A 13,162-nucleotide genomic window follows, 5' to 3' on the forward strand; every position below is an offset into this window, starting at 1 on the left:
CGGTCTCGGTGGTCTGGCTGGAGCTGGGGCCGAGGGCGAGGAGGGTGGCGCAGGCGGACAAGGTGGGCAAGGCGGCATGCGCGGCTTCCGTATCAACCCTGGCGGGCTGGCCGCAGCGCTCGGCGGGGGTCGCATTGTTCTGCGACCTGGCGAGCCAGACGAGAAGGGCGAGTCGACCTACGAGGCTCACGTCGTCGACGAGGATGACGACTCGCAAGACGATGAGGACGACGAGGACGACGCGCAAGGCGGCTCGGCCAAGATCACCCAGCACGACGAAGGAAACAGCAGCGTCAAGCCCCATGCCCTCAGCGAGGCGAACAGGCCCAACCTTACGCACCAGCCTGAAATTGTCGAGTCGCCAGAGCAGGGCGGGAGCAGCGCTGGTGGGGTAGGAGCTGGCGCTCCCTCTGGTGCAGGCAGCGCGGACTTTGCCTCCGTAGCAGCACGCGGCGTCAACGAGTCATCCCCCGAGGCGGCCAAGGGTGCTTCTTCTGCTTCGTCAAAGTCAGGCAGCGACCTCGTCGGCGTTGACACGAGGCCTTCGACCGAGGGCACTGACGCGGAGATGCAGCACGCGGAGGAGGCGAGGAAGAAGTAGGAGCGGCACGTAGGGTAAGAAGGGGAAGCGGGTAATGTAGCAGGGGAGGATGGCGCGACTGTTACGACATCTGTGAGACTCTGGAGGCATTCGTGATATATGAAGAAACCTACCTGCACGCTGAGCCGATACTACACTCTCAGAGACGCTTTGACTCTACTCCACATCGCCGCCGTCGCTTTCGTAGCACGGGGCGACCTCATTGTTGTTGCTATTGTCATCTCTGTTCGCCGCAAGCCGCCTCGAGTATGCCCTTGGCCTGAGATCATGATGACAGACACGCGCGCAGCGAGATATGGTCATCTTTGGTATTCGACACAAGAGAGCGCACGGATATGAAACAACGACTACAATCAAGACAACAGGAGCTCCTCATCGTGCGCGCGGACCGGCGCTTAGTTCCCCACGATCGCCAGTAGCATTCTCTTATAGTCACCGCTCGTCTCCCCATTGACCCGATGTGCCAATCCCTTCTTATGGATCGTGGCACCATAGTACCTCTTGATCTCCTCGAACCTCGCTCGATCCCAGTGAGCCCTAGCCAACCTGTAGACGAGACGCTCATCTTTGGTGCCCATTCCAGCCATGGACGCCTCGATGAGATTGGCATCGCGCTCCACGCCGTAGGGACCTTGACCCTCGACGGTGGCTACGATGTAGAGCAAGGCGTCCTCCATGTGGCCGGAAAACTCCGAGCGGACCATATCACGGAGTGCGTGCGTCTTGTGCCCGTAGGCGTGGGCGACTGCACGCAGGTGAGGGGTGGAGCGTTGCGTGAGGATGGAGCAAATCTTCGTGAGCGCCGGAGAGGAGGAGGAAGGTCAGTCATGGGCCCAATGGGAGCTTTACGCTTCCTTCGGACTCACCTTGATCTCGTCTGTACCAGCACCTCGTGCAGCGGACTTGAGCTCCTTGACGTCGTGCTGCACCAAGCCCTGATCAACGGGCGCCCAGTCCTCTGTCCTCTGACATTGAAGGGCCATGGTGAACAGCCTCTTCGTCTTCAAGCTCAAGTCTCCCTCGACGATCCGCTCCATATCCTTGCCGTACATCGCTCTGTAGGCCTGCTTCAAGGACCACATCTCGGCATTGGTCCTGCAGAGCAGTACCTCATTGAGGATGTCCTCATGCGTCCCCGCTCCGTCACAAGCGCGGTGCACAAGCCAGACGTCGTATCCTACAGGCCCAAGAACCTTTGCTCGAAGGATAGCCTCGAACCAGCCGCTGGTCTCAGACTCGAGCTCGGAGAGGAGGTCCTTACCTGTGGTGGCCTTGAAGGTATGAAAGACGGCGTTCATCTGCCAAGCGTCGAGGGGCGCCAGGGTCTCAATGAGGCGCTTCTCGTCTGTGCCCATGCCCTGTGTCGCTTTGCGGATGCTTTCGACGGCCGCATTGGCGTTGAATCCGGGCGGCGGCGGCGAAGGTTGGGCAGGAGGAGGGGCAGGGACTGGTACGCCTAGGTAGACGAGATTCCCGCTTTGCTGCGGGGGAGGTGCGCCGTAGTGTGCCTGCGGAGGGGGAGCACCGTAGTGCTGCTGAGGCGGAGGAGGGCCGGCAGGAGGAGCATGCCCGCCGTGTCCGCCAAAGAAGCCACCGCCGTGCTGAGGAGGTGGAGCACCATAGCCGTGCTGCTGAGGAGGGGGAGCTCCGTAGCCGTAGCCGCCTTGCTGAGGAGGAGGGTAATTGGGGGCTCCGTGTCCGTAGTTGGGGTATGCCATTGCGAGTTTGAGTGTTGTGAAGCTGTCGTTGAAGTGATCTCGACGTAGCAAGGATAGCTGGCTATTTGAAGTAATGAGTGTGGGTCACAAAGTCAAGATAGGCCCAGGCACAGCCACCTGCCCTTTCTCTCTCCTCTCTCACACACATCCACTCCCCGCCTCCACTGGCCAATTGCCTCTGTGTCCGTCTGCCCTGGCTATGCATGACCGGAGACGACGCCCAAAGGCGTGCGACCGCCACGCACAGCACCGCCTTGATTTGACGCCCTCGGCCGCTGCCAAGAAGCTGCTACCAGATCCACGGGCATCGAATGGACCTATGGTAGCTAGCCTTCGGAATCGGACTGATACGTCCGACAAGACAGCAACCTGAGTCGGTTCTCGACGATCTCGATTGAGAGCAAGATGGGATGATGGGATCTGGTGCTGGCGCGCCGCGCCACGTTGTCGGTACTCACGCGAGGTGAGTCGGAGCGGAGCGGCACGCACCCATCGACGTCTGTGCGTCCGCGACTGAGTGGCACATGAGACGGCGACGGCGACGGCGACGGGCGACGGCCTTGAGACTGACAGATGGTCGGCCTTTCCTTCCGAGTGCTGCCTCCTTATCACCACCACGAATCTGCGCTACGACTACCGTCTGCCTCGCAAAAGGAGAGACTAGAGCAGTGCACTCTAGTGAGCAGGGTGGGTACCCCCTTTCCCCCCCGACCGCCGTCGCGCTCTCCCTCTTCTTCCCATCTCGCCTCCTTCGCCGACGTGATGCCCGCTCTCGGGCCCTCGGCCATTGCAGGCGCCTGTGCCGGCCTCGTATCGTCCATTGTCACTTGCCCACTCGATGTGGTCAAGACAAAGCTACAGGCTCAGACGTCGACCAGTCGCGCAGCTTCCTCATCCTCATCATCCTCATCAGCAACAGCAACAGCAAGCACCTCGCAGCTTCCGAGACCTCCGCAGCCTACTCCACCACCGAGAGGGGGTGCGGGCGCAGCAGCGGGGCCTTCCTCATCGTCACTGTCATCAGCGTCAAAGACGGCGAGTAGCGCCATCAAGGGTGGAGAGGAGGAGCAGCTCTACAAGGGTCTCGTAGGTGCGTACAAGCAAGGCGCTGATGTGCATGAATGCATACTTCAGGAGCATACAGTCTGATCCCTCTTGAACCGCGTCCCTGTCCCCAATCGCATCCGCAGGCACGCTGCGCCGCATCTATCGAGACGATGGAATTCGCGGCTTCTATCGTGGTCTCGGCCCAACCATATTTGGATATCTCCCGACCTGGGCCATCTACTTTACAGTCTACGATGGCAGCAAGGAGTTTCTAGCACGAAGAGGCGGGATAGGTCAACGAGGAGGAGGGGACCAGTTCTTCGATCACATTATCAGCGCTATGACTGCGGGAGCAGCGAGTACCGTTTGTACGAGCCCGTTGTGGGTCGTCAAGACGAGGTTCATGGTGAGTTGCCAGCGATGGACGGGACTGGGCTTGGCTGGTACTTATTCACCCTCTTTCCTCATCGCGCTCGCGCAGCTCCAATCAACCAAGTCCCGCTCTCCAACAGACCCACCCCCCTACAAGCACACTCTCGACGCCTTCGTTAGAATCATGCAGACAGAAGGGCCTCGAGGCTTCTATCGGGGGCTCCTCCCCTCCCTCCTCGGCGTATCCCACGTAGCAGTCCAATTTCCGCTCTACGAATCACTCAAAGGCTGGGCGCGTGACTCTCCCCTCGCAGCAAGTGTGGTGGGCGGCGAGCCAGGAGAGAGGGAGTTGCCTGCGCAAGTCATTCTGCTGTGCTCCAGCACGGCAAAGATGATTGCGAGCGTCTTGACGTACCCGCATGAGGTCGTAAGGACGAGATTGCAGATGCAGCCCAGAGGGAAGGCGGTAAAGGTTGAGCAAGGTGGGCAAGCAGCATCAGCAGCAGCAACGGCTGGGCCGAGCTCGACACATTCATTGCAGGGAAGCGTAGACTCACGGCGAGGCTATTCCACCAGCACCACGTCATTCTCATCAGCAACGTCAATACGTCGTCCTCCCTCACTCCATCACCAACCGGCACGGCACCTCTTCACATCCTCCCGCACAGCCGCTTCAGAGCCACATGGCCTCAAGTACTCTGGCGTCATTCGAACTGTCAAGACCATCTTTGTCGAGGAAGGCGTGCGCGGTTTCTACAACGGCATGGGCGTTAATCTCGTACGGACCGTCCCCAGTAGCGCTTTGACTATCTTGACATATGAGGTCATGATGGGACATTTGACGCAGCCGCACAGAGGAGGGGGAGATGATCATGGCGGAGGAGGAGGAGGAGCAGGGCAGGGCGATGGGGAGACGGAGAGGTCGAGATGAGCGAGACCGAGATGAAGGGCAGGCATCTCGATGACCTGCTAGTACGCTACCGTACGCAACGCATGCGCGTCTTCTGCGCTTGCGCTCTCAATGATTGTACATTTAGACTTTCCCGCGACGACACATCACCATCACTACACCGCACAGAAGGCATTGCAGCACCAGCCTCGGCGTCGCATCGAGAGCTCTCCCACATCTGATCCGCTCTCAAAGCTTGAAGACGTAGCCCCCCTGCCTCTCCTTGACCTTCATCTTCAACTCAGCTAATATCCTGCTTTCACCCGGCAGTTGCAATCCGGCCTCCATCACGTCCCCATCCTGTGTCTGCCCGACCCCACTCGGCGTGCCGGTCAAGAGTAGATCCCCCTCTTCGAGCGTCATGATGCTGCTCACGTGCTCGATGAGCTGAGGGATGCCGAAGATCATATCCTTTGTATTACCGTTTTGCCTGGTGTTACCATTGGTCTTGAGCCAAAGGTTGACGTTGGAGGGATCCGGAATGGAAGAGGCCGGGATGAACGACGAGATGGGGGTGAAGCTGTCGAAGCCTTTCGCTGTGGACCAGGGGAGGCCGGCCTTCTTCACCTTGTCCTGCGAGCGAGATTGAAGTGAGAGAGGGCTCGATATTGTCAGCAAGCAGCACGTTCGAGACGCTCGTTGAGACGCGCAATACTGCACCCACCTGCACATTCCTCGCCGTCATATCAACGCCCAGCGCATACCCAGCCACGTACTTCATCGCCTCCTCCCTGCGCACATCCTTTGCCCTTCGCCCGATGACCGCGCCCAGCTCGACCTCAAAGTGGGCCACTACACCCTTGGGGATCTCGATGACGCCGCCGTTGTCCACATAGCTGCTCGTGGGCTTGAGGAAGAAGAAGGGCTCCGTGGGGACAGCATTGTTGAGCTCTTTGGCATGTTCGGCATAGTTGCGGCCGATGGCTACAATTTTGCGGCCTGTAGTACGGAAGCTTGACATTGTGCGAGAGAGGCGAAGTGGTGGGGAAGCAAAGGGAGGGAGGTGGGAGAGATTGGGCGCAGCGCAAGTGCGGGGAAGAGCGCCCGATCGATTGGGCTTGAGCCGACTCGACTCGGACTCGATGCAGAGAAAGACGTCCGTGCACGCCGCTGGCCCGAAGAAGAAATGGCAGGCAGCGACTCTCCTCTACGGCGTGGCAACGAGATGAGCAAAGGCGAAGGACAGCAGTCGAGCAGTCAGAATGGTATCTACTGATTCTCCTGACAAAATCATCTCCTCGTACCCTCTTACAGCTGTTTCGCTTTCGTGACCACCACCAGCCCACCCCTCAACAACCCTTCATCTCCTCCCCTCGCCCAACCCTCAACAAAGCCCGCAAAGCTACCCAGCGCCTTCCTCATATTCCATCCACCAGCACCTGCTCTCCATTCATCTCCTTCCGCAAAGTCGCGAAGGAAGCGCGCAAAGCCAGGGAAGACGTGCGAGGATACGTCCATGATGCTGATGTCCTGCGAGGAGAAGCCCGCTGAGCAGAGTGTTGAGAAGTAGGAAGAGAAAGGGAGAAGGTTGCGACGTGGTGTAGATGTGAGGAGGCAGAACAGCCGCAATTTTAACTCCTGTGGCCATGTCAGAGCTGCTCGAGTTGGACAGGGCAGCTCGGCGCTTGTCGCCTTGAACCACTCCTCGCCCCGACTCCCCTTGGCCTCCTTCTTCTTAGCCGGATATGGGGTCGCCAGGAACATGTCAAAGAGTCCGAGCTTCCCTCCTGGCTTGAGAGCACGATGTGCTGCAGTGAAAAAGTCCTTGCGTGAATGTGACGAGAAGTGATACGCACAATCCAGGGCAAAGATGTAGTCGTACGTTGCCGGATTGCACTCCTTGAGGAAGGCAGCTCCATCGGCTGCTTTTATCTGAACTTCTGTGCCTCCTTCTCCACCTTTTGCTGCGGAGGCCAGCTTTCCCTGGGCCCTCTGAGCGTCACGCAGTGAAAGAGTTGCTCCGTCCAGCCTCTGTGGTTGGAAGCGGCTCTTCAGAAGCAGGACAGACTCGCCCGGGCCATGACCAATGTCGAGAATTGCAGCGCCTTCAGTGAGGCCGCAGGCACTGTAGAGCTTGAGGGCGAGGGCTTCGCATGCTTCGGGCAGTGACTTGAGTGGCCGCGTTTCGGCAAGCGGCCTCACCTTATCGCACTGGTCAAAAGGGTCTGCCCCCTCGTCGTCGCCCGTCCACCAACCCATGTTCATCCATTCCGTCTTCGGCGGGAGAGTATTCAACACCTGTACATCCAGGTCTGCATAGGCTTCATTGCCTCCTTGACCTCCCGCAAATCGCTTGAGCAAGCCCATGACGAAGGGGAGGAGCGGTACGGCGCATAGCCCGACTAGGAGGCCGGACAGGAAGGTTAGCCAGTCCTCCATCAGGCTCATGGCGGATGCAGATTGTGCAATCGAGTTGGCTGGGGCTCAGAGGTGGGTCATGCTGCTTTGCGTTGAGTCAAGAGATGTCAGTGACATGAAGGAAAGGAAGGGAGGGGAAATGGTCGTCCATCCCTTCTCGACTGTCTAGCGATTTTGGCAGTCCGAAACGGAAGCGCAAGCTTGGAAGTCATGCGGGGGTGGAGCTGCTCGCTTCGCTCTTTTTGCACTCGTCTTCGCTCTATGGACATCGCTACCTGCTCCTATTGCATGTTTACTGCCTTTCATTGTATCTAATCCACCTTTGAACCCCGTCGAGCCCCCTCAAACCATTCCCACACACCCAGCCACGCCCCCTTCGCGGCCTCAACAGTATCCAATGCGTGGTCCGCGCCCTCAAACCAACACAGCCCAACCTCTTTCCCCTTGCCCTTCATCGCGTGATACAGCGCCAGCCCCTGGCTCGGGGGTACACGCTGATCCGAGTCACCCAAGAGAAGAAGGGTGGGCGCCGTGATCGCTCCATGGTACTGAAGGGGAGAGACAGAGTCCAGAGCTGCGTACAAGTCTGGCGTCAGGTAGGGCGGTGGAGATTGGAAGGAGAACGGGTGGCCCGTCTCTGCAAGAGTCCAGTCTTTGATGTCGGTCTCGACAAACTGCTCTCCAATGTGCGTCACGGGGTTGCGCATGGCGACTGCTTTCCATGATGCGGGCTCGCGGCCAGCTAGATGCCCGGCGATGAAGCCTCCGTGGCTCCCACCTGAGAGATAGATCGAGTCCTTTGCCGCGTAGCCTTTTGTGATGGCGTACTCAAGCGTTGCCATGCAGTCCTCAATGTCAAGCGTACCGGCGCGGCCGATCAGGGAGGAGTTGAACGCCGGCGAGCGGCCTAGTGAGCCGTGGTAGTTGGGCGCGAGGATACTGTATCCGGCCAAGCAGAGAGCGGCAGCTCCAGGAGCGAAGTCTGTGGTGGTTGTACCGTGCGGGCCGCCGTGGGGGAGTAGGATGCAGGGCGATGGTGAGGAGGTGCTACCCGATGGACGAAGGAGGATTGCCTCGATTGGCCCGTCAGAGGGGAGTGCCTGCTCTGTGCCCGGGATGCGGAGGATCTGAAGATTGGCCTGGGAAAGCTGCTCCACATCGGGTGAGGAAGGGGGTAAAGTGACTTGCCACAGGGGGCGCGGCTGCTCATCACTGCCCGCAGGTATGTAGAGGACTTCAGGCAGGGAGATGAGGCTGGAGCGCAGTAGCAGGAACCCACCCTCGCTGGCAGCCAAGAATGCCCAGCTGTGCATGCCTGACTGTCCCCCGTCGAGACCGTAGACACAACGTGCCTTACCGTCCAGTGAGAACGTGCGAACGATCCGCTTCGAGCCGCTGATCGTCGTGAGGCCGAACAGCATCTCATCTTCGCCCTTGTCGGACGTGATGAAGGGCTCACGAGGTAACTGGTCGATCCACAGCCCGCTGTCCGCGTCATGGCTGTCCTTGTAGTCGAGCGGTATGATCTCTTGTACCTCGCCATCGCTATCGTCAGCAAGCATTGCTGTGCAGATGGCAGATGACGAGTTGTGCGGCCCACCTTCAGGCGTCTCGAGCCAGATCACCTGAGATCTTTTGGAGCTCGGCACTGCTCGTGGTGAACGAGCTGCTCTGCCCGGGGTACTAAGCTGGCGCATCTTGGACTCTTGCATCGTGACGACTGTGGCTGCTGTGACCTTTGCTCGTGCGGACAGATGCTGAGACTCCTTTTCGTTCCCTTTGACATCCCCCGGCACTGGGAAAGCCCGAATGCTACTCGGCCTGTTCGTACAGTACACCTGACCCAACCTGCGTCCATCAGCCATTGCGTCGTATGCTGTCGCCGCAACCCACTTCCCATCCGATGTAAGCACGCCCTGTGCCAGAAAGCGATCAGGCTTGGTCGTCCTCAACTCTTGCAAGTGTGCGGGGAGTGAGCCGCCCACTCGCAGCAAGAAGAGGCGTGGCTGAAAGTCCCTTGCATACTTTTCGCCCACGGGGGCTTGATACCTGAAGCGATCAAGCGGGCTGCGGGCTGAAGAGCTGCTTGAGGGGCTGTCCTCATCGCGGGGATGCTTGGCCCCTGCTTGATAGAGGATCGAGAGCCTACCGGTGGTGGGGTCCAGACTGGCCGATGAGGTCGAGAAGGTCGCTGTGCGGGAATCAAGAGGTCGTGATAGTGAGTACAGAGCAGGGTGAACATAAGGAAGTGAGGACGCTCACCGTCCGCAGCGAAGGAACCATGGGCTGACCCAACGTCGACGTAGTGGATCCTCTGCGCTCCCCACCACACCTCAACGAAGCGTTGACCCTTGCCACCTTTTGCACCCTCCCCACTTGCCTCCTTCAGCGTCACCCGGTACTTATTGTTGCCTAGTACCGCCCAATCCAGCTTCACCCCACCATCGACGGCAACAGGCCCCGGCACTTCTGCATCTCCATCCCGGCTCAGCGGCACCTGCAGCACCTGTTTGGCCTTCTCCAAGCGCGCATGATCGGCGACGTTCAAGTGTATGCGCGCCTGCTTGGCATGACGTAGTAGCTCCGCACCGCTGATGACAGGGAGCTCGGCGAGACGCTCGTAGAGGGCTTCAACCTCGCGCAAGGAGAGCATTGTGTTGGCGAGGAGGACAGGGAGCGCAAGGAAGGGAGACAGGCGGGACAGTCGGCGGGTGCATGGGCCATCCCCGTTTGATGGGCGGGGACCTGCCAGAACAGGAAAACTGTTTATATTGTATCACTGCGGCTGCCTGTGCCAGCAACAGCGACTCCATCCCGGCTAGCTCAGTTGGTAGAGCGTCAGACTCTTATTTACGAGAGTCTTCCTGAGCAACAGGAAGAATTAAATCTGAATGTCGAGGGTTCGAGCCCCTCGTTGGGAGCGCTTCTCTTTTTGCCACGCATCCTCATTCAAGGGTCGCGATCACCGCCGAGGATTTCGTGTTATGTCAACTGATGTCACGCGCGAGATGATGGTGGTGATGGATGTGGATATATTGATTGAAATGGATCGCGGGCTAGAGTGATGAAGAGAAACCGGTTCTCGCTGCGTCGCCCGCCTACTTCTTGCCGCGCCCAGACGACGAGCCCGATGAGCTCGGATTGGAGGGAGTGCGCCTGCTCATGCCCAAGCTCTTGCCCGGCTTCCTGAGCAGCCCAGCCCCGTTTCCGATTCCGCTCCCACTCCCACTCCTACTTCCACTGCCGCTGCTGCCTCCCATGTGCCCAGCTTCGAAGCCTCCCTCCCCTCCACCGGGTAGCAACCCCTTCAGTGCATCGATACTATTCTGGCTGCTCGTCTGGAATGACTTCATCAGATCATCCCTGCTTTTCCCCTGCCCAGCTCCAGCTCCCTCCGCAGCTGCAAGGGCAGCTCCATCCGTATGACCAGCCCCACCGCGTTTATAGTCCTCTATCCAACGAGGTGAGGACGCAATGCGCGACGAAGCGCCAGTGGAATGAAGAGCGTTCCCGCCCGGCTGGGCGAGGGCGTTGAAGCGCGACTTGTCTTTGACGTCGAGGGCGGAGAGAGCAGACGAGAAGCCCGTGTGAGGGGCAGGAGGCTTGGCCTGAGGCTTGGTGTGGATCTCGTGCTTGACAAGGCTGCTGCTGCTGCTGGCACCACCGTGAGCTGAAGTGCTGATGCTGCGCGAGCTGCTGGCGCCACGAAATCCTCCACGCCCTTGTCCACGCCCGCCGAAGATGGCGGCCATGGCTCCGTACATGCTGCCGAAGTTGTCGTCTTGGCCATACTCGTCGTCCGAGTCACCGCCGAAATTACCGTAGCCGCGCCCATAGCCACGCCCATATCCACCGTAGCTTCCAAAAGATCGCCCCCCGCCGCCACTTCTGCTGCTCAAGTCGAGCTGCTGCATGCGCTGAGCCGTCACCGACCCCTCAAAGGCCTTGACTTTCTCATCGATCAGCTTGGTGTCAGGCACAGGGCGTTGCAGGACGGTGCCAATGACTTGAAGCGCATCTGCGTCGATCGTGGGACGGCCATCTGCGAAGTCGATCAAGGTCGCGCCCTTCGAGGAGGAGGAGCTCGCATTCGACGTCGCCCTCGCGGTAGCCGTGCCACCCCTCTCCTTCGATGCGATCGGAGTGATGAATTGGCTGAGCTGCTTGTCATCCATCTGCCCTGCCAGCATTCTCTCGCTACAATGACTCAAGTAGAGCAACGCCTGCGCACGCGTCATAGCGACGTACAAGAGGCGACGCTCCTCATCAACCTCGGCCTGCTTGACCGACTTGTAAAAGGGGAAAATGCCGTCCTCTACCCCAAGCACGAAGACGACTGGATACTCGAGGCCTTTGGAAGCGTGGCAGGTCGAGATTGTCACTTTGGGGCCGGAGGGCTTGCCGTCTTTCTTGGACGACGCATCAGAGTCTTCCGAGGCGACGGCATCGGTGGATAATGTGCAGGCTTCGAGAAAGGTGCGAAGCGGGACGCCTTGTGGCAGGGGTGTGGTGAGGGAGGGCTCCTCCGAGCCGTCGCGGTCATCGTTGCTCGTGGTAGGCTGCGTCTTTGCCTTCTTGATCTTGCGCTCGACCTTAGCCTTGTTGCCCTTGCTGGGCGCAAAGTCGTCATCGTCTTCGTCGACGCCATCTTCGTCATCGAGATCCTCCTCCTCCTCCTCCTCCTCAAATACAGCATCGTCGCTGTCCTCGATGGTGATGGCTGACTTGCTGCGTGTGCTCCTCGTGGGGCGAGAGGATGCCGAAGACGATGAGCTCGCCTTACGCTTGAGTGCTGGTCGCTGCGGCTCGTGCTTGACGGCAGTCGATCCCTTCTCCTTCTTGACAGCGGGTGCCCTCTGGGCATTGCGCGAGCTGCCAACGCTTGGCCTCTCGTCACGCGGCTCGACCTCATCCATGGCCTCAATCGCGGCTCCCTCCTCAGAGTCGCTCACTGGCTCTCCTCGCAGCTCACGTTGCATCTCCGCATCGTCCTCCAGCTCTTCTCGCAACTCGCGGCGCACCTCGAGCGTTTCCTCAAAGGCGCGTCCTACAGCGGTTATGTCGCCACCAAAGTCCGGCATCTGCTCAACCACGGTCGAGAAGTTGATCAACTCCTTTATGTTCTCCAAACGAGCGTCGAGGTCTTGAGGCGACTTCTGGAGATGACCCTTGTAATCGATATTGTCCATGATGAGCGTAATGAGCTTCCCAACCGGCGCGCCCTTCGCCGCTGCGGACTTGAGCTCCCTCACAGCGCCCACTAGCTGGGAGAGACCACGCTTCATCGTTGGCTTGACGTCGGCGAAGTTGCCCTTGGCCTTCGCGCCCTTCTTGCCCTTGGGCGCCGCCTCCTCGTCCACAACAGCTTCTGCCAAGGCCATGGGAGACATCTTCTTCTTTTCCGCAATTTTGAGGAACTCCTCCACGGATTTGTCCCCTACGCCGCGCTTGGGCACATTAACCACGCGCGTGAAGGCGGGCGTGTACGTCGGGTTCACCGCCAGGGTGAGGTAGGCCAAAATGTCGCGCACCTCTACGCGGTCGAAGAATTTGTGGCCACCGAGCATTTGGCTGGGGATGTTCTCTGCTTGAAGCGCTTGTTCGACCTCGCGCGAGAGGGCATTGTAGCGAAGGAGGATGGCAAAGTCGCCGTAGTTGAGCATGTCGCCCGAGTGAGCGATCAGCCGCTTGATCTCTGAGGCGACAAAAGAGGCTTCCTGCTGTGGTGAGGCATTGAGGCGTAAACTGGCGGGAGGGCCTGAAGGGTGACTGGTGAAGAGGCCCTTCGCTACGCGCTTGTCGTCCTGCTTAATGACAGCTAAGGCCGCTTCGAGGATCTTGCCTGTACTGCGATAGTTCTCCTCGAGCAGAGCTTGCTGGCAGTTGTACTCCTCCTTCATGCGATCCAGGTTGCCTACCTCGGCTGCTCGCCAGCCGTAGACGGCTTGGTCGGGATCGCCGACGGTGGTCACACAGCGAGTGGCGCTGCTGAAGCAGGACATGAGCATGTATTGCGTCGTGTTCGTGTCCTGCATCTCATCGACGAGGACGTGGCGGATACCAGCAACGATACGCTGAGCACGGAGTGGAGAGGCGTGCAAATTAGCTACAAGCATG

General features: G+C 59.4%; 5 protein-coding genes and 1 non-coding gene across 6 annotated transcripts; 2 read left to right on the forward strand and 4 right to left on the reverse strand.

The window, feature by feature from the left end:
• Positions 1-881: 881 nt before the first annotated feature.
• BDZ90DRAFT_231311 (Annexin) lies at positions 882-2,727 on the reverse strand. Its single transcript, XM_025505810.1, has 2 exons — positions 1,468-2,727; positions 882-1,392 (listed from the first exon to the last, which is right to left on the reverse strand). The coding sequence occupies exons 1-2, from the start codon at positions 2,317-2,319 to the stop codon at positions 997-999; spliced, it is 1,248 nt and encodes a 415-aa protein (XP_025362935.1). The 5' UTR covers positions 2,320-2,727; the 3' UTR covers positions 882-996.
• Positions 2,728-2,905: 178 nt separating this feature from the next.
• Positions 2,906-4,934, forward strand: BDZ90DRAFT_231312 (mitochondrial carrier). Its single transcript, XM_025505811.1, has 3 exons — positions 2,906-3,409; positions 3,510-3,772; positions 3,848-4,934. The coding sequence occupies exons 1-3, from the start codon at positions 3,082-3,084 to the stop codon at positions 4,667-4,669; spliced, it is 1,413 nt and encodes a 470-aa protein (XP_025362936.1). The 5' UTR covers positions 2,906-3,081; the 3' UTR covers positions 4,670-4,934.
• Positions 4,710-5,830, reverse strand: BDZ90DRAFT_278700 (hypothetical protein). Its single transcript, XM_025509113.1, has 2 exons — positions 5,352-5,830; positions 4,710-5,260 (listed from the first exon to the last, which is right to left on the reverse strand). Exons 1-2 carry the CDS (start codon positions 5,646-5,648, stop codon positions 4,877-4,879), a joined length of 681 nt encoding a protein of 226 aa, XP_025362937.1. The 5' UTR covers positions 5,649-5,830; the 3' UTR covers positions 4,710-4,876.
• Positions 5,831-5,890: 60 nt separating this feature from the next.
• BDZ90DRAFT_231313 (S-adenosyl-L-methionine-dependent methyltransferase) lies at positions 5,891-7,175 on the reverse strand. The gene has a single exon (XM_025505812.1). It carries the CDS (start codon positions 7,073-7,075, stop codon positions 5,936-5,938), a length of 1,140 nt encoding a protein of 379 aa, XP_025362938.1. The 5' UTR covers positions 7,076-7,175; the 3' UTR covers positions 5,891-5,935.
• Positions 7,176-7,311: 136 nt separating this feature from the next.
• Positions 7,312-9,713, reverse strand: BDZ90DRAFT_278702 (alpha/beta-hydrolase). The gene is made up of 2 exons (XM_025509114.1): positions 9,308-9,713; positions 7,312-9,236 (listed from the first exon to the last, which is right to left on the reverse strand). Exons 1-2 carry the CDS (start codon positions 9,696-9,698, stop codon positions 7,357-7,359), a joined length of 2,271 nt encoding a protein of 756 aa, XP_025362939.1. The 5' UTR covers positions 9,699-9,713; the 3' UTR covers positions 7,312-7,356.
• A 144-nt stretch (positions 9,714-9,857) lies between these two features.
• On the forward strand, positions 9,858-9,966 carry BDZ90DRAFT_t16. The gene has a single exon. It is a non-coding gene; the product is annotated as a tRNA-Lys (tRNA).
• The last annotated feature ends 3,196 nt before the right edge of the window (positions 9,967-13,162 follow it).

This window comes from Jaminaea rosea, assembly GCF_003144245.1.
Source record: "Jaminaea rosea strain MCA 5214 unplaced genomic scaffold BDZ90scaffold_4, whole genome shotgun sequence".
NCBI classification, from domain to species: Eukaryota; Fungi; Basidiomycota; class Exobasidiomycetes; order Microstromatales; genus Jaminaea; species Jaminaea rosea.